Genomic DNA, 19714 nt, shown 5'->3' on the forward strand with positions numbered 1-19714 from the left:
CCTGGCACCATACTGGGAATTAATTCCCACCACTGTGCTCAGCTGCCCTGCCCTGCATGTCCCTGCTGCTGCCAGAATTCAGACAAGAGCAATAAAAGCGGTGGGAAAGGAGCTGGGTGGCTCGATCTCCCGGAAAAGCCTGCAAGTGCTGCAGCTTCACTGCAGTAGCACAGATTGGGAAAGGCATGGCTTGGAAAAGGTGATGGGGAGGCACATCCATCACTGGCAGAGGAAGGAGGCATAGGAAAGCAAAAGGCAGCTGAGAACACTAGAACCACAGCTTTGCCTGTTGACTAAGGAAGATGGGACCCTTTCCAAAGTATCTGGGCCATAGTGCACATGGAAATTCCCACATTTCAGAATATAAGACCACTCAGTAAATTTTAATGAAAGAGAAAACCTATAAAATCCCCCCAGTGGAGGGACCTGTCTGTTCAAAACTGCAGAGTGTTGTTGCAGAGGAGCAGCAAAGGCAGTGAGGATTATTCTGTGTCTGGGCAGCACTGGGATGTGGGCTTCTCTGCTCATCCTGAGCAGAAAGCAGACTTGTGTCAAGGAAGTTGCTGAGCAGCATCCAGGGAGAAGGAGCTCTGGAAGCTGGCAGCTCCCAGCAATGCTTGCATCCTTTCTGTTTACAGCAGAAGAAAGCAAGTCGTTCACAGAATCACAGAATCACAAGATGGGTCAGGTTGGAAGGGACAACAGTGACTCATCTGGTCCCACCTCCCTTCTCAAGCAAGGCCATCCCAGAACACAGGGCACAGGATTGTGTCCAGAGGGTTCTGCAATATCCCCAGTGAGGGAGACTCCACAGCCTCTCCTGGCAATCTGCTCAGTGCTTGGTCCCTGCACAGGGAAGAAGTTCTTCCTCATGTTCAGAGGGAGTTTCCCAGGCATCAGTTCCTGCCCATTGCTCTGGTGCCATTGCTGGGCCCCACAGAGCAGAGCCTGGGCCCTGCTCAGAACCCTCCCTCACAGGGGTAACGGGGCTCAGACACAGGGAAAAACAGCTTGATTGTTTTTATAAAATCTCTTTAATCAGTATTTGAACACTGCTGATTTTCCATCTGGCTCCTCTGAAGGTGGTTTAACCCCTCTCTGCTCCCAGCCTTGCAAAGAGCCCAGAGCTGGCACAGCGCTCCAGAGGTGCCTCCCAGGGCTGGGCAGAGGGGCAGGATCCCTCCTTGACCTGCTGGCAATGCCCTTCTGAGTGCACCCCAGGATCCCATTGGCCTCCTTGTGCCCAGGACACCCGCTGGCTCGGGGACAGCTGTTTGTCCTCCAGGACCTCCAGGTCCTTCTCTGCAGAGCCATGTTCCAGCAGATCACCCAGGCCTGTGCTGCTGCTTGGGGTTATTCCTGCCCAGGTGCAGGACCCTGCACTTGCCCTTATTGAATTTCAGAGTGTTGCTGACATCCTTGGCCAGTTTTAATTCCAAATGGGCCTTGGCCTTTCTTGTCTCATTTCTACTTACTCTGACAACCTCTTTATGTTCATTCCAAGTGGTCTGCTTTCGTCTCCTGTGTATTTCCTGTTTACTCTTGCATAATGACAGGAGTTCCTTGTTCCTCCTTGCAGGTCTCTTGGACCCTTTTCACTCTTCTTCTTGCTTCATTTTGCTCCAGCTCTGGTCTGCTCAGTGCAGGGACTGTCACACAAATCCTGTCTGCCAGCTGTCTCCTGCAGCCAGCTTCATCTGGTTCGGAGAGTGTTTATCAGGATAAAGCCAGAGTTTTATCGAGCAGAGAAAAACAGTGCTGGGAATTCATGTATTACCTGAAGCTAAAAAAATCAAGTATAACCTTTTAATCTGGCTGAGGGGCTTCTGGGCAACCCTATTTGTCAGCAGCAGTACTTAGGGTATGCCAAGCATTACCCCAGATCAGAAGGTTTTTGAACAGTAGTCACACCAATGGCACAGCAAGCTGTTAAACATGAGATGTATCAGAAGATGACTCTACCTTCCCCTCTCCAGGGCAAACAAAAGGTGATCCTTCCCCACCTGTGTTATTTTTCTGGTTACCTGAAGTGCTAGTACTCATCTAAAAAGAATTTTTTCAAATATATTAATGACAAAAGACAATGTAGAAATAACACTGCCCCATTCCAGGATGGAATATGAGGACGGTCACCTTGCCAACAGGGACACAGACAAGGCAGAGGTGTTTTACACATTCGTTACTGCTGTCTTCAACACTGATGATGGACCATGGGAGTCTCAGAGCCCTCAGCTGGAAGACCACAGCTGCAAGAATAATTAACTCCCAGCTGACCCTTCTGTGGGACCGGCTGCTCCAGCTGGATCCCTACAGATCTGTGGAGCCTGATGGGATTTGTCTGAGAATTCTCAGATGCTGATGTCATTGCAAAGCCTCTCTCAATGACTTGTGACCAGTCAGGAACTGGAGAGGTCCCAGACGACTGGAAGCCAGTGAACATTGCTCTGATTTTCGGGAAGGGCAAGAAAGAGGACCCCAGAAACAACAGGCCTGTCGGTCTCATTTCACTGACTGGTAAAATAATGGATAAGATTGTCTGGGAGGTATTGAAAAACACCTGAAGGGCAACACAGTCATCAGTCACAGCCAGCATGGCTTTATGAGGGGAAAGTCCTGCTTATCAAACCTGATTTCATTTTACAACAAGATAACCCACCTACTGGATCAAGGGAAGCCAACCGATGTAATCTCTTTGGACTTCAGCAGAGTTTTCCATACTGTCTTTCCCAGGACCCTTCTGGACAAAATGTTCATCCCACAGCTGGATAAACACATCATGAGATGGGTGAGCAGCTGGCTTATGGGCTGGGAAGAGTTATAAAGAATCGGGTAACATCAGACTGGTGACCTGTCACTAGTGGGGTTTTGCAGGGCTCCATCTTAGGGCAGGTTCTCTTCAACATCTTTGTAAATGATTTGAATGAAGAACTAGAAGGAATACTAAGTTTGACAACAGCATTAAGCTGGGAGCAGCTGTTGACTGCCTCAGAAGCAGAGAGGCCCTGCAGAGAGACCTTGACAAATTTAAGGGCTGCGCAATCACCAATTGTGTGAAGTTCAACAAGGGAAAGTGCTGGATTCTGCCCCTGGGATAGTTCTGGGGGCCCTGGTTGATGGCCAGCTGGACATGAGCCAGCAGTGCTCTGGATCCAGGAGGGACATCCCTGTCCTGGGGGCACCAGGCCCAGCATGGCCAGCCAGGCCAGGGAGGAATTGTCCTGCTCTGCCCTGGGCTGGAGCAGCCTCACCTGGAACATTGTGTGTAGTTTGGGGCCTCACAATATAAAAATGATATTAAACTGTCAGAGAGCATCCAAAGGATGCCATGAGCATGGTGAAGGGCCTAGAGGTGAAGCCCTATGCGGAGCGGCTGAGGGCACTTGGTCTGTTCAGCTGGAGGAGACTGAGGGGAGACCTCTCTGGGGCTTCAACATCCTCACAAAGAGCAGTGGAGGGACAGGTACCAATCTGGTCACTCTCTGAGACCAGTGACAGGACTTCAGGAAATGGCCTGAAGTTGGGCCGGGGAACGTTTAGTTTGGATATCAGGAAAGGTTTTTCCCCAGAGGGTGGTTGGGCCCTGGAACAGGCTCCCCAGGGCAGTGGTCATGGCACCAAAGCTGACAGAGTTCAGGAAGCATTTGGACAACGCTCAGACACATGGTGTGACTCTTAGGGTGTCCTGCACAGGACCAGGGCTTGGACTCGATGGTCCTGATGGGCCCCTTTCAACTCAGCATGATTCGATAATTCTATTATCTTTCTCCTGGCCACCTGTGGGCTGGAAAAAATTAAAAACCATGACAGCTGCTGGAACAGGAGGGCTCTGGCACTCCATTTGCTGTCTACAAAAAAATGTGGAGCATTGTCACCGAAGGAAAATTAATGCTACTCGAGAGCAGTTAGTGATACCTACCTTTGTAAGGTTTCTACTGATTTATGTAGAGATATATCCATGCTTGTTTGTGTATGATATTGGTAATTCTAGAGAACAATGACCACTACCTTCAGGCTGGGTAGTTCTGTTTCAAATCTAACAGCTCTTGGCTGATTTACAGCTTTCTGGTCCTGAGTATATCTTTTTTTTTTCAGGCTAGCTACTGTCTGGAGTCTCCTTTGGTACTTTCAAGAGAACCAGTATATTCTCATGTGTTATGGGACCTGCAAATCATGCAAACCATGTGTAGATCCAAGTGATGGCAATGAGAATAAAATGTGTGAGATATACTGTGTTGTGTCATTAATTTCACTCCACCAAAAATGCCCTTCACTGAGGGTGAAGGCCAAGAAGGTTGAGGGCAAAGGGCTTGCCTCCATGAAGATAAATCCTTGTTGTTTTTAAATGTCTAAATCCCATGAGCATGTTAACTCTTTTTCATGATTTGGTTATTACTGAGGGATGGCAGTATTGCTTGATGAAAACAAAGTGCCTGAGCTCCACTTGTGACTCAGGAAAGGAGGAGATGGTGGGGCAGGGTGATCTAGACATCAGGTGCAATGCTACATGCAGTGCAGTAAATCAAATCTCTTCCTCTTCCACTCTTACTCCCACACACAGAGAAACTAATTGTATGACTGCACGTACTGCAGATGCAAACACAAGACATTTGGAGGCTGAGCCTTGACTTTGAGCTAGCAGAAGATGATAATATTCAAGTAGTTTAATGCATAATCACAGTTGTAAATCCATGCATGAGGGAGCTGCAATATAGGCTGGGTTTTAAAATATATCTGAAGGGATTTAACTTCTCCGATGCCACTGAAAGCTGAGGGAAGTTGTCCCCTCCTTCCCTCTGCTTCCTTTAAAAGTTTCTGTAAAGACAGACCCTTCCATTAGCAAGAATGGTGTATGGTGGTCATGCTTCTGATAGGTATCTGAAGGGTTTTTGAGCAGTGCAGCAAACTGAGCTGAGGAAATTGCCATTAGCTTCTCTGAGAAGAGTAAACTCTGATCATCTCTAAAGGTAAGTACATGTTGATGACTGTTCCTAAAAATGGATAATGGCTTAGGCTCTCAGCTAGTATAAAATTGCAGGGGTGAATTCAAAGAACTGAGCTCATTAACACAAGCTGCGAAGCTGATGAACCTTGAATAGCTGGAAATGCTGGGCTTTGGATTTTTTAATTAGAGTTCTGATAGGAAAGAGAGACATGAGAGATCAAGAAAGCAATTAATTCTGTCACAAAACAAACCATATCTGACTCATCAGCAGCAGGAAGATCTCTAAAATTTGTCATTTGAAGCCAGGGTACTGTAACTGAGAGCTGCTCGAATAAAGAGAATGGAAAAGCACAACATGCACAAAATGCATTCCTTCCTGCCCGGCTCTGTTTCCAACCTGCCATGTCTTTCTTTTCAATTGCTGTGGAATAACACCCAACTCAAATAATTTTCATCTGTTTCATCTCTCGGGTATGTGAACGCATTCAGAGTGAGCATTGCAGAGTTACTCAAAATCCATAACAAAGCATCTGTCTTCTGACTGTTATTCGATGTCGATGCATGTGTACAGCCCCATAATATGAAAATAAAGATTGTTTTAATACACTACACATGGTCTAGCTTCTTATAAATGAAGAGCATTCCCTGAGCTTCCCAAGAAGAGTAGGGTCACACAGGTGTGAAATACCTGAACACCTGATGTGTTTATTAAGGACATGAAGCTATCCCGCATGGAAGGAAGTTCTCTAAATGTATGAGGCCTGTTAGGGGCTCTGCAAATGTTGTTTCCCTAATAAAGAAGGTTTTGCACGCATTTGCCGGAGGGCAGGTGATTCACCATGCCAGGTTGAAACCCAGTACGAAGCAATGTAAGCAGCTCATGAGACTTGGTGGCACAGTGTATGGAAATCCAGGCATGACTCACACACTCAAGATAGGATTGCAAGGGGGTATTTGCAATAACTGAGTAGAACTTTAGCATCATATCCCCTCGTTGTGTGCAGAAATACCATGCAGGAGCAATCCTTTCTGATTCAGCCAAGTGCTCAGGGAGGTACTTGATCCCATATATGCACTTAAACAGGACAGGAGAGTGATTTAAGCAAGTAAATAAGATTAAGCGTAGGTTTAATGGTTTTACATCACATGCAGCCTGTGTTTAAACAACTCGCTAAAGCAAAGAATGCCTTTTGTTTTCTGAATTGATTTTTCTCAAGTCTGGGGGTTGAGGAAAGAGAACAATCCAATTGCAGAGGACAATCTTGGTCAGCAAAGGGAGATCCCTGCAAATTTTCTGCAGACATCAGTGGGCTGGAGTGCTCCATTGTCTGAACACATGGGCAAGAGCTTCAGCTCAGCTTTACAAAATGTGGGCTCAGCACAGCTCAGCACCATCCTGAGAGTAAGAGGGGGGAAGACATGAGAACGATAACACTGTCTAACGTTAGACACATAAATTCAGTGCCTGAACAAGGAGCATGATTCACAACTGAGCTGCTACATTGACCTGGAGACAGTCAGTCTCCTCTGTAGTGTGACTCAGAATGACCTCTGGAACTTATAGATGCTCTAAAGGGGACTATGTCTATTAATTTTAAAGTAAATATAAATAAATATTCAAGGTATTATGAATGCCCCTTCCTAAAAAGCTTCAAATTTGATGCTCAAAGTCTCGAAGGAATTTTGACTGCAATGTTTTTTCTAGACACCCAAGATCCAGCATTTGCAGAGCCCAATACACGCTGGTTTGTTACAAGACCAGAAATATTTAACTCTCTAAATTGTTCAAAGCCCCCTACAGAGTTATGGCTATCTTTTGCATTACAAGAGTAGAGTTATTTCTCCATTAGTGCAATTGTAGAAACACAGAATTCTTTGGCAAAATCTTCGGCAAATTCTTCACCCCCGGTTGCTAAATGGATTGCCAAACAAGCAAATTTCCCTTCCTCTTCTGTCCCACTCTAAAACAACATGCACTATTAATACTACTATGATGGAAAATCCAAGCTGAAATTTAGCTTTAAACTTTCTTTTAGCAAATTAGTGCTGCAGCTTCTTCCTTCTTGATGTCCCTGCTAAGAGTTGCTACATTCTACTGTCAAAGAGACTTTACATGGAGTCATGTACACTTGTGTGTATTTCTTCTATGTAAAAGTGTAAGAAATGAACTTCATTCAGACAGCCTGATGCCTGAAATCACAGATGAGGCAGTGTTTTTAATGTCTACTGGTATTTTCAGAAAAGTTTCATTCAAGGATGGTGCACCTCTCTGAAGTGGGGTACCAGAAATAGAGTGTAAGAGAGGAGAAACTCATAGCTGAGAGTTCTTTCTAAATCCTCAGTTTTTAGCATGTCTCTCATGAACAGTGAATTAGGATGGAAGTAGCTGAGCTTCCTGTTGAACTGTGAAACTGAACTTTGTCTTGACATCCTGGATGTTTGTGACGCTCTGCATCGCTCCATCATTATTCTGAAGAGGGGATTTATTCTCTGTGTCTAATGGGGCTGGCATAGGGCTCTCCTCTTTGTCCAGTCTTTATAGATCTGTTTCACATGAGCCCTTCGTGCAGCAGCACACCCAGAGCTGCACGTCCCTGGTCCTAAGTGCATTTCCTTATCAGAATATATGGCACTGCATTATGCTGCATGTTTATGGTTTGAAACATTGGCTGATAATGTGACCGTAGTCAAACAGGTATATGCTTAGCTACATTTGATTTGAGGCAGTCAAATAGCTGAAATGATACAACCATTAAGATATATTTTCCTGATAACCACTCATTTTCGCATATTATCTATTTATTTTTCTCTGGTATCTTAGTGGAACTTGGAACATATTAGATCTGGTTTTTTTTCCAGTAGGCATTTACTGCATTGCTGGAAGTAAAATTTCTCCTTGTTTCTGGTTACAATATTTTCACACATTGCAGTAGGAGAAGTGATATTTTTTAATGGGTACTTGTGTAATTAAATAGAAGAATGTTTACAGAAATTATCTTTATTAGTGCCTAGTGAGGTTGAAGTTTGAACCTTTTCAGTCTGCAGTTAGAAATATTAGATAGTCAATTGATTCCAAATGAAATACACATTTCTAGAGTTTTCTAAAACACTCTTGCAAACGGAATGGCTCCTCAGAGCTTTGAAAATAGACTTCTCGAAACTAAATACTTGATCAAACAGAAAGGGTTTAGGCTGTGCAGGTACTCTGTCTTGTATAATAAATCTCTTTTTTTTCCCTGTATTTTTTCATCTATAATTATTTTCAGAGGTGAACTAACTCAGATGCCAACTTTCCTTAGGTTTGTAATGTTTGGAAAACTGCAGTGGCAGAGGCTGGCTTAATGTTGCAGAAGGCGACTCTCAGGGACATTACAGTTCTTGTTGCTCTGATGCACAATGAGTTAATTGTGATTGTCACTGTGTAATCTGCACACAAAAAAAGCAACAATCAGGTGTTTCCCCGACCCTTGAATGTACTCTTTTAACAAACAGACCACGTCCTCTTTTAATCTCTGACACTAAGATAATGCAATAATAAATATTAGAGCTAGCATTTTATTTGTAAGACCCCCTCTTTTCTCTCTTAAAGTAGCCTTCTATTTACTGAAAATGCTTATGATTGTTTTCAGAGTGAAGAGGAGAGGGAGAAGTAAGAAAAAGGATGCTTCATTTGAAAACTGAATTAACAATTTTGGAGTTACAAGATGGGATTAACCAGAAACTCTGCGTGGATAACTCAAAGAGGATGAAGGTAGACAGTTCAAATGCAGCATTTCAAAACCCAGCCAACCTGAGAGAAAAAACCATTGTTTAGTGTGGAAGCTAGGTAGTTTGCTCTAATTTAGACTGAGATTTCCCTCTTTTTTTTTTTTTAATGCTGCTTCAGAAATCCATTTTCTATGTACATTTACTATAAGTATTTCTGCTATGGGAATGCATCCATTGAAAGCACATTTAAAGTGTTTTAATTATCCTTAGGGCATTTGACAAGCAGATTTTGTAATTGAGAGGTAGTTGGTTACACTATTTCCGGTGTATAGGGGTGTAAGGGCTTGTTTCTCTGCTGGCTTGAAACGTGAGTAGTGCTAGAGGGAACAACACATATTTCAACTGTTTTCATGCAAGGAAGTGACGACCCATGTGTTTACCTTCACTCCCTGACTCTTTCTGCTCCGTTATTGCGTTTTAGTGCATCTGTGTATTAGATAGGCAGAATTTTTTTAACTGTCTGAATTACAGAAACTGCTACTGTCGGTGATGTCCACTTCAAATCTTACTTGCTGCAGCTGTGAGAAGGGAACAAGTGAGTGTTACTGGTGAAGAAATCCCTTGAAAGCCCTCATTTTTGATACATTTCACATTTTTTTCCACCCAACCCCTGGTTATTTCCCCAAGACATTATTTTTCATTCTAAACTCAATTTCCCGTTTCTTTTAATTCAATAGCTTGACTTTATCTTACTGTTTTCTTCACAAATGTTAAGACCACACACTGAGCTCTGCTAACACATTGTATTATGCTACTAGTAGACAAATTTTAACATCACATCACATACATGTTGCAGTTGCTGTTGTAACATGCCTTTTAAAAAATACCTTTATTGGATGAAATTGTCTCTTTCTCAAGAAAAAATCTGGTTCTTCAATATAATTTATTATGCCTTTTAAAATTCTGTCTGTTCAATAAAATCTTTGCTATATTATAAATACTTGTAAAGAAAATATAATTTAAAATTCTGAGAGAAAACTTTTTTTTTTTCAACTTTTACATTTTTCACAAAACCCACACAGGCACCAAGGAAGGACTAACGATAAAAATAATTTACTCCTGTACAAGCTGATCTGGGTTGGAAACATTCAAAAGAGAGATTTTAAACTTGTCCTCTGTTGAAACTTTGGCTACAGCATAGGAATGGATCTTAAAACAAAGGAGGGTCTTTTGTTTCCCACCCTTTTAACCTGAAAATTTCTTTCAAGGCCTGATGGAGTGTTGTTAGTACTTTCCTCACTGTAACATACCTGAATGAGGACTGCCTACATTTGTTGTCATCTGAGGGAACCAGCCTCTTAGCACGGGACTAAAAGTGGCCCTTACCTCATCAGATGAGTCTATTCTGAAAATTAAATATTAGCGAAAGTAAGTGCTCTCATTCTGTAATAGCAGCAGTTAGAAATTTTCATGGTTTGCTTGTTCATTAGTTATGCATTGCCAGAAAGCTTTTGTGTGGAAAGGACAGCAAAGGCAGAGCTTTCTGATCTGCACCACTTGCAGGGATCTTTTTTTTTTTTTTTAATGACTTCTCTTCCTAAGCAAATTTCTTAGTAGAGAGGGAAGGATTCAATACAAGAGACATTCAATAATAGAGATGTTATCCTTCAACTATTGGCTAGAAAAATATTGAAGAATTCTTACAATTGGCAAAAAGGCAGACTAAGCCCAAGAAAGGCATAAAGCCACCACAAAGAATGATTTTTAAATCTTACATTTGGTAAGACAATTTTCAAGGTTGTCTTTAGAGAAGTCCTTTTTTTACACAGAAGACTTAATTAGTTACAGAAAATAGATTTACCTTTAAATTACAGAATTTAGTGTGAAGTGAGAAAAAATTTTATTTGAACTGATAGATTGTTAGCAAAGTGTAAAATTCCTGTCTTAGAGACTCTTGCATCATTTTAAGGAATAGACAGTGAAGGAGAATCTAATCAAATATTTCTAGAGCATCTGCAAAACACATTTCAACAGTAAACAAGAGGAAGAAAAGTGAAAAGCAGTCAGCAATTTTTTCAATTTTCTTTAGCACTTCAATGAGCTAACTATCCCCTGGGAATCTTCATTTCCTTGTTCTAGATCCCCTAGCTTTTCTGAGCATCCAACATGGCTTTTTTTTTTTTTTTCCCCCAATCCTTAGAAGCAAAATAATATATCATTTTGGCTCTCTTTAAAGAGGTATGTATGGAAAACTGCTAATGTTAGGGTGTTGCTCACCCTAGTTGCTTTCTGACAGCCACCTCTGCCTCATCCTCATCCTTCTACTCCACATTCCATGCCCACCCTTATTACAGTATTTTTTTTTTAAATCTTGAACAATTTTGCCTTTTCTTCCTAGATGTTTTGGGAATTTTACAGTTTTTGGTGGACTTTTCTGCAACAGCTCCCCTTTCTGTTCTACTTGGCCTAACTACTTGCAGATGTAGGCCTCTCAGAAGGGCAGCTATACTACTTTAGAGACCTAACTGAGGCTCCACAGGTAAGAGGTTGGAGCCCAAAGCTCATACAATTAACACAAGTAGATCAGTACTCTGTCAGCTGATTCATAACCGGTGGAAAGAAAGCCAAGTGCTCTGAAGTGCTCTCTCTAGGAGACTTTGTCCTCATTAAACACATACGGCCTAGAAAGACCAGGCTCATATTTCAGGCACTTCACTTAGGTAGGTCCAAGCCAGGTGGAGAGAATGCCATCCCATGGTGTGGGATGCCTTGCTGGGGGCTCTTTTTTATTAGTGTGTGTCTGTCTGTAGTCTAAATTGTGAATAACTTCATCAGCATTCAGTGATGCCCCAGTCCAACCCCAGCCTCCCAGATGTTCCTTTACAGGAGAACAGAAGGGTGAGGGAGCATTGTTTGGAGAAGGAACAAAACACCTGTGACAGAAGCAGTACTGGCTGCAAGTATTAAATCGGAAAAATGACAAATATAACAGAGACTGCAATATTCACGACAAATCCATGGATGAGAATATATCCCCATAGCTTTGGCAGTTTGGTTCAAAACTGCTTAATGATTCAGGTTTTGAATCCTACTGCATGCTTAAGTGAAGAGGGTGGAAGAATAAGTAATGTGAAAATTGTTTAAAATAGAGTATTAGGGTTTTCAGGGGAGTACTATTGCATTTCATGCCTGAGGGGGCAAATCTACTCTGAAGAAAGGCTTTGAAAAAAGATAATACTAAAAAGTGTAATTTTCCTGCCTTATCCCCTCACACCCGTTTTTTTCCTTCCTTGATATTTGTATTAAATATGAAGCAATCAAAGCAGCAGTCACACAACTAGAGCATACACAGACTTTGGAAAAAAAACTACAGGTGGGGAGAACGAATATTTCCAACTCAGTGCCATACCCTACAGTTAATTTCCTTCATTTATGATATCAACCAACGCTTGCAGCAGTCTATCATCTCTATGCTTGTAAGGTTTGGCATTGTAAAAAAGATCAACGTAGTCACTGTACAGACTTTCTTCTGAGCCTCTCAACTGGGAGGGCTTGTTCAATTTTTTGAGGGCTTGGTAGAAGTGTTCGTATGGAATATTTAACTTCTCACTTGCAGTCTTCTTTGGCAGTTGCTTCTGATCCATCTGTCTGCTAAAAGCACTTTGCAGCAAATGCAGCATGGCCTCTGATGGGATTTTATCTTCTGCTTTGTCACTGCTGGTGCTGGTGTCTTCTGTGGCCTTGGGTTTTTCACTCAGGCTCTCCAGTGTTGTGTGGTCCTAGAACACAGATTAGCATGAAAAAAGATCAGGCGTCAATGAAAGACTGACTGGATTAGTGTTTGCTCTGGTTGGTGATCTCCATCTATGTGTGGGCAAATGTTATTGTATCATTCAAGGAGCCACTTGGGCATCTAGAAAACAACCAGACCATTATCAACCAAAACAAACTATCAAATGGACTATACTGTATAAAATATGAAATCCCCCCACAATATCGGCAGTTATAAATTCAGATTCCACATTGGCTGGATACAACACGTCATTTTGTACCAGTATTTGTCCCAGTCTTAAGAGACATTTCTGGTTGTGCCACAGGACACAGCAGTCTAAATGAAGGAAACATATATGCAGTGGTGATGGCTGCTCTGATTGTGCCTTGTCCGCTTAGGAAAAGGGCTGAACCACTGTTTCCATCCTTCTCTGTAGATGATCTCACCTGAGGAAAAGACAGTGAAGTATGGCTAACGGGTGGCCATAACATATCTAGGAGACCTTGGAAGACCAATCCCAAACACAGATCCACAGAGCAGTTGGTGAGAGGCATGATCTTGTTTCATTGCTAGTATATGCCTGCAGAGCTTCCTCATTTAACCTAGAACTGTATTTCTAACTGAACACTCATTTTTTCTTCATGTATTTTTTACCATGTCCACCCATTTTCTCCTACAGAACCTGTTGAATCCACTTTTACATTTTTCCAATTTTTTTTTCTTGCCTGTGGCTGCCAGACCTGTGGATATTTATGTAATGGATTTATAGACTGTTATCACGCCCACCTTTCATAACCTGTCTGAGGAAGGTTAAACTCTCTGTGCTTTATGGATGTCCTAATTACTTAATGGGGAGACAATTTGATGTGATGGGATTATTTTCTGAAGCTGTTGACGTAATCAAGCACTATGAAATTGTACATTACTACCCTTCTCTGCATCCTGAAACCCAGGGTCACTCTGCCTTGTATTTTTAGAGCACTGTTATCTGCAGGGTAAACAGGGGGTGATAAAGGATCTGGCAGCAACAGATCCACCGAGCCAAACCTTTTGAATTAATGAGTCCCTGACTTTTGTCAAGCTCTTTGTTCCTGAAATTCCTTTCAAACTCCCTGGAAACACTCCAGCAGGCACAGTTCCTTTGGGATGTGACACTTGTTCTCGGTAGAATTACATAAATTTTGTGTGTCTGTCAGAGGTGTCTTCCTCCCTCCTTCTACCACGAAACTGCATTGGCCATAGAGTTCCTTGCTTTAGGGGCAATTTCCTGTTATCATCCTAAACCCCTTATATTTTGCAATTTGAAAACAGAGACTAATAAAAATACCAGTTGTCGACATGAGCAAAATTACAATATACACTCAAAACCAATCAGGGGTTAGATAAAATTAATACAAAATGAATATGTGTCTTCTTACTAGGCAAAAAAAACCCCAACAATTTTCTTATAAACTGAAAAACAGGTAAGGAATAAATGTAATATAACTCTACCTCTACAAGATCCGTCATCTTCTCCACTCCTCGTCTGTCATTCTGCACAGCATTGTAGGATGTATACACACGTGGCTGCTTCATGTGTTCAGGCTGGGTAGCAGTGCCATGCAAAATCAATTTCCAGTTTACAATCCTTCCCTCGTTTTGTATTCGTCTGGACTGAAAAACAAGCGTGGCATCAGAATAGGTTCTCAGGACATAAAAGATGAAAAAAGCCACTTGAATGCGAAGTACACAGAAGCGCCCAAAAAAAATTATCAGGCTTTCAATACCTACCTATAGAGTATGATTCATAAGCACAAGAGCCCCAGATTTAGTGGAGACAGAGTATATCAGAATATGGGATTTAATACAATAGCTTAACCGCTCCAAATATTCACATTTGGATGTAATATAATTATTAATTCATTGTGTAAGCATCAGTGGAATTTTGTCATAATGCTAGAAGTTACTGAAGTAGTATTTTGCATTATAGAATTTGTTCACTAGGCCATTCCTTGGTAATTTCCTTATTAAAATTACCATTAGAAATGATAATGTGAAATACTATTCTTTACTATTACGTGGTGTACAACAGCAATCTGAAATGCAGTGTGTGGAAGAGGGCAGCAAATGTTTATTTATAAATTTTGGTGGCAGTGGTTCAGAAGTAGAAAGTGGAAGGGACAAGTACAGAAAACACAAAAACCAACAGGGGGAGGAAACCTGAAATGAGAGCTAATTTACAAATGAAATTCTCTTAACTTTGTTCCACAAAAATGCTTTCAAAGAGCAGGGTATCTGTAACCATGGGATTATCTATAAGCCTGCAGCATTAAAACTAGACTGCTGATAGTAATATTTACTCCTAGTGCTGTATCCATCTGCTCAGCTCTTGGCAATACCCTCCTGTTTACAATTTGATGCCAGCAGGGGCTGGAGTCTCAGTGTCTAACAGGAAGCTTTCAGTTTCTGGCAAGATCTGACCCCTAAGGACAAGCTTATTAACAGACAACTTCAATGAAATGAGTGAGCTTGATCACCCTCTCTTCGAAGGGAATTATTTTTCAGCTGCCTACCAAGCAACTTAATTCTGGTGTCTTGCTGTTGTAATCCATATCCCCAGGTGGCTTTAGTAAACTGATTTATTTTGTATCTGTAAACTAGTTGGCTTTAATCCTTAAACATTGTTCAGCAGTAAGTATTCTCAGAGAGAAATTAGGGAAATGTATACATCAGAATAGGTCACTGAGATCCCCCCAAAAATCATTAATTCAAAATGTTTTCAGTTAATGAAAACTGCACATGGACCATGAGAAGCCTAGATCTAAGCTGTGTTCTTTTCTGCAGAAAAAATTTCCAGTTAACCATATGTAATTTGATTGCTTATTTCTCTCCATGAATCTCCACTAATAAAGAAAACTTTATTAAGTGATTCGTTTCAGTGATGTATGTCTGAAAAACACAGGCATGAAATTTTTTTGACAGGTACATGTCAATGACGTGAGAGAGGTGCTTTGAATTTAGGTAAAGAACACGAAAATGTGACTCTTATTTTTCTTCTTTAATCTTCAGCCCAGCTGGGTATCTTAAATACCCCTTCATTTAGCTTGCTTAATGAGCAGGCTCATTGTTCAACATGCTTTGTAGTGATGAGTGATCATTTTATCTGTGTTAGCTCCCAAACACAGCTACTTAGCATACAGGCATACTTACCATATCAGTAATTCTTAAAATCCAGGTGCCTGTTGGATTTTCCCCCCATGTGTGGACAGACATGAAGTCCCAGTTCTTGAAGCCATTGGGAGATTTGTCTCTCTCTCTCTCAGCCAGTAAGACAGTGCTGGTCCCTGTGTGGGTGCAAGATAAACCCTGTGACTGTCCATACACTGCCTGCTCCCAGATTTTCACATTTCTCAGCTTGCACACTGCCTGGAGCAGAGGTGACCTGGAAAATACACTATTCAGCAGCGGCTCCTTTAGCAGTGGCTCCTGTAATTATTTTTACAGCAGTATTTAGGAGCACACTAGCTGTTAGGTCACACCAAGAAGGTACATCTTGTTCAGTGTTCTAGCACAAAAAGGTAGTGAATACACATAAAAGAAGCATAAGGAGAAGGTGTCAGGCACAACCAGTCTTTTCCACCGATGAGCTGCTCAAGAAACTTCTGAAATGGAAGTTTTGAAGGCAGACCAGCTCATGCAGTATTATGAAACCACGGCCTTATCGTGATTTCATCACTGGTTTGGGGTTTTTTTTGGCGAGTGGATGTAAATTTTTACAGCCTCGTCCTTTGACAGTGTGAAAAGCATTTGCATTGTTATTATTAAAAAAATGCTGCAGCTCACAAAGCAGTTCTGCAGCAAAAGAGATTCTACTTCTTAGGAGGAAATTTGTTTGGCTTTTTTTCATTTAAGGAAAAAACAAGGGAGCAATATTTACTTAATAAGGAAAAGTGAAGCCCCAAGGAGCCTTGTCACAATTTACAAATATATTTAAAGGTAACACCATAAATATAGAAAAGGAATGACATACATTTGCTACTAATGTGTTGCAGGAAAGTATAAAAGCAGCAAGGAACAAGGGAAAAGCAATTTAACCATGAAAGCAAAATGATACTGCAGTGGAGGCAGCAGTACTTGATGACTGCTACCTATAAATAGAAAAATTAGATCAGCCTGATGTTCAAATTCATATCTGAAAGTTTGTCTTTTTTTTCCTATTAATACCAGTTGATTTAACAGACTTTACTCTTAGTTGTTTATGCTAAGTCTTTTTTTTTTTTGTCTTACTGTGTTTTTTCAGGGCATTGTCAAGACAGCTTGCCATATTCTAGCTCATTTAGTATAGCTGTACTAAGATGCCTAACAGAAACACTTTGGGTTTTTTTAATACACCAATGGGAAGATGCATGAAATGAAACCTAAGGAATCAGATATCCCTCGTTTCCCATTAGTCGGCTAAATTACAGGAAGTCTGATAAGAATTATTGATCTATAATTTGTTGTCTGCCAGGAACCCTGAGTTTTCATAGGTCCTGTTGCCTCTGTGAAAACGTTCTGTGTCTTCATTTTTTGAAGTATGATTTTCAAACCTCTTTTCAAAAAAATAACCCAGAATGGGTGAAGGTTGAAGATGGGTCTCTATAGTTCCCAGGGTGCTTTATCCTCACATTGGATTTGTCCAATAATATATTTAGCTCTCTTTAAGCACTGAAAACCACATTTTTATCATGAAGTAAATGTTACACACTACAGTAACACAAAGAAAGTGTGTCTTTGCCTCCCTCACCTGATGGAGAAACCAGAGTGACATGAAGATCACCTCTTCGGGAATACTCAATTGTTGCCTCGAGCTGCACGTGCTCCAGAGATGCAATGGAGTTCTCTTGACCCTCACAGGCTTTTGTGGGAATTTCAATGATGACTTCTTCATTTGCTCTTAATAATCTGTTAAAATTGCAGTATTTCTTTGGTTACTCACTGGAACTTTTGATTCTGGGTCATGATGTGTGAATGACACGTTTAACAGCCGTGCAGAATGATAAGAAAGGAAGAGTCAATGCCAGCTCAACAAAAAAAAAAGGTAATGTCTTCTGTTCATGATCTGTGCAGAGAGAGACTCTGCATAGCTTTCTCTGCACAATTCCCATTACTTCTGAAGAAAATGGGTATCTAACTCTCCACATAAATAATTCTTAACTCAGGATCATAGGATCTTTTTTTCTATAATGTAATGTACAGGACTGCAATAAAAATACATAAACAGCAAGTATGGCATACATCAGTAGTGGGTCAACTTTCTGTGAAAAAGACAGAGCCCATAAAACCAATTTGATGGTAAAATAGCATAATTAATAAGGTAAGCAAGCAGTGACTTCAAAACACTGCAATATATTTCTGCAGACAGACCTTTGGTGCATTCACATGGTATAATTTCAGCCTTTGAAGTAGATAATTTTTTCTGGATAAGTATCCACATGTGAACATGTGGAGACAAAAAGAGTCTAGATATCTTTATTGATTAATCAGCTCAGTGACTAATGATAATTAATCTGTCTGTTCAGGCCCACTATTCTGTGGGCATGTGGCTGGTAAGACTTTTCGGTGAGCCTTTGAGACACTTGTGTTTCATAAGAGAAATGCTACAGACATGACTCAAGCTCAATATATCACCTTGATTTCAACATATACAAGCCTGTCACAAGAGAATAATTGCTAAGACCCATTACAGATATATATATATTTTTAATTCTTGTGAGACATCAGTATCTTTTTATCTGTCTTCTGATGGTTGTCTAGAAATTCACAGCTTTGCTGATTGGGCTCAGCCTCACGGTATCATCCTTTCATACACAGTCTGCACAAGCAGACGTAATAATCTTAGTCTTTGTTAAGACTTCATGCTAGTAATTTCCATCAGTCTTACATTAAAAAAAACAAACCAAGAAGCAAATGCTGGTTGCCTGCCTCTCGGGAATACAGTTAAGCAAAACTAAATGAATCAAAAGAAGTCCCTTAGTCTCGTTCAGAGCAATCTGTGAATGATTCTTCAGGCTTTATTACAATAGACACCAGCTTGGTAACTGCTGATGCAAACCCTTACCTGGGTTCAAAGCTCTTGTCTTTGACAATACACTCTCTCTTTTCTGGTACACTTTTCCATCTCTTGGGATCAGCTAAATCCACCAATGCATTGGCGTTGAGTAGCCCAAACCCAAATCGGCTGTTGACCATCAGTCCTGCTCCATTTTTTTTCCATCCTGGATTTCCAGCCAGTGGATCATATTCTGAGGTCCACACCACCAAGTGCTGCATATCCCTCCATGTTAGATCTGGGCTGTTGAGAAAATGTGCCTGGTTAGTTTCTTCAAGGCTATCTACCATTTTCTATCAATTATTAGACTGAAACAGAACACACTTCAAATGTGTATGGCATCCCACTGTTTTAAAACACATATCATGTTCCAGTTATCCTCACAATACTTCTCCAAGCAGACAAGATTTCTGTGTCCATGAAGAACAGGTCTCCAGCAAGAGTAGAGTCCAATCCTCCAAAACTAGTCAGGCATTTAAAGTTAGCTAGCTACACTAGAATTTCCCACCAGTCTTTGTAGGACCTAGACATTGAAAACTGAGTATTTGATTCCGTCTGTGATTTAGTCTACCCTTTAAATTATCTAAGAGTCTTCACTCGTGTCACCAAAGGGGTGTGCAGAAGAAAATGGAGCTGAATCCACACCATCCAAGTTATTAAACCTATGCACTACTGCCTAAAATGCTTTCTGTGAAAAAGCCATTGTCCTGTCCTTTCTTACCTTTCCCAAGTCCTAAACTCTGACTACCTGCCCTATAGGATCTGAACCCGGCTGCTCCCTGCCTGCTCTGACAGATAAGCTTGGGCACCTTCCCTTTTATGCCTCATCATTGGCAGAAAATCTTTTCTGAGTTGGCTGAGGCTTAGTTTAAACTCCTGCAGCCTGTTGTCTTCAAATCACATTCTCCTGAATCCGTGTGCACCCTCAATTTTAAGTGCATTTGACCAGAAATCAGTAAAACCTGTTGCCAATACACAAAATATTCCTCAGTCATCATGAGTTACTCACATTTGTTTTGCTCTTCTAGGAAGGAGTTGGGGTGAACAGCTGCTTATTTTTTGTCATCAGCCTGACCAAGTCTGACTGACAAAAAGGGGAGATGCAGCATGAGGTGGTGCCACTTAAAACAGGCGTTTTGGGGAAGGTGGTGAGATGACTGAGAGAGAGGAGTTACAAAGGTAATTTTCTGATGTCTTACTTTGCTTCCAGTGCTAGAGCAAA

At 41.2% G+C, this 19714-nt stretch overlaps 1 protein-coding gene across 1 annotated transcript in view; it reads right to left on the minus strand.

Annotated features, from left to right (window-relative positions):
- Positions 1-9358: 9358 nt before the first annotated feature.
- PCSK1 (proprotein convertase subtilisin/kexin type 1) overlaps positions 9359-19714 on the minus strand; it is a 28586-nt gene continuing 18230 nt past the window's right edge. Inside the window, 6 exon segments of the mRNA XM_017735327.1 lie at positions 9359-12429; positions 13914-14075; positions 15612-15745; positions 17188-17345; positions 18502-18735; positions 19692-19714. The exon segment at positions 19692-19714 is cut by the window's right edge and continues 3 nt beyond it. Of these exon segments, the coding sequence (XP_017590816.1) occupies positions 12067-12429; positions 13914-14075; positions 15612-15745; positions 17188-17345; positions 18502-18735; positions 19692-19714 (1074 nt within the window). The 3' untranslated portion in view covers positions 9359-12066.

This window comes from Corvus brachyrhynchos, unplaced genomic scaffold (assembly GCF_000691975.1).
Source record: "Corvus brachyrhynchos isolate BGI_N302 unplaced genomic scaffold, ASM69197v1 scaffold22, whole genome shotgun sequence".
NCBI classification, from domain to species: domain Eukaryota; kingdom Metazoa; phylum Chordata; class Aves; order Passeriformes; family Corvidae; genus Corvus; species Corvus brachyrhynchos.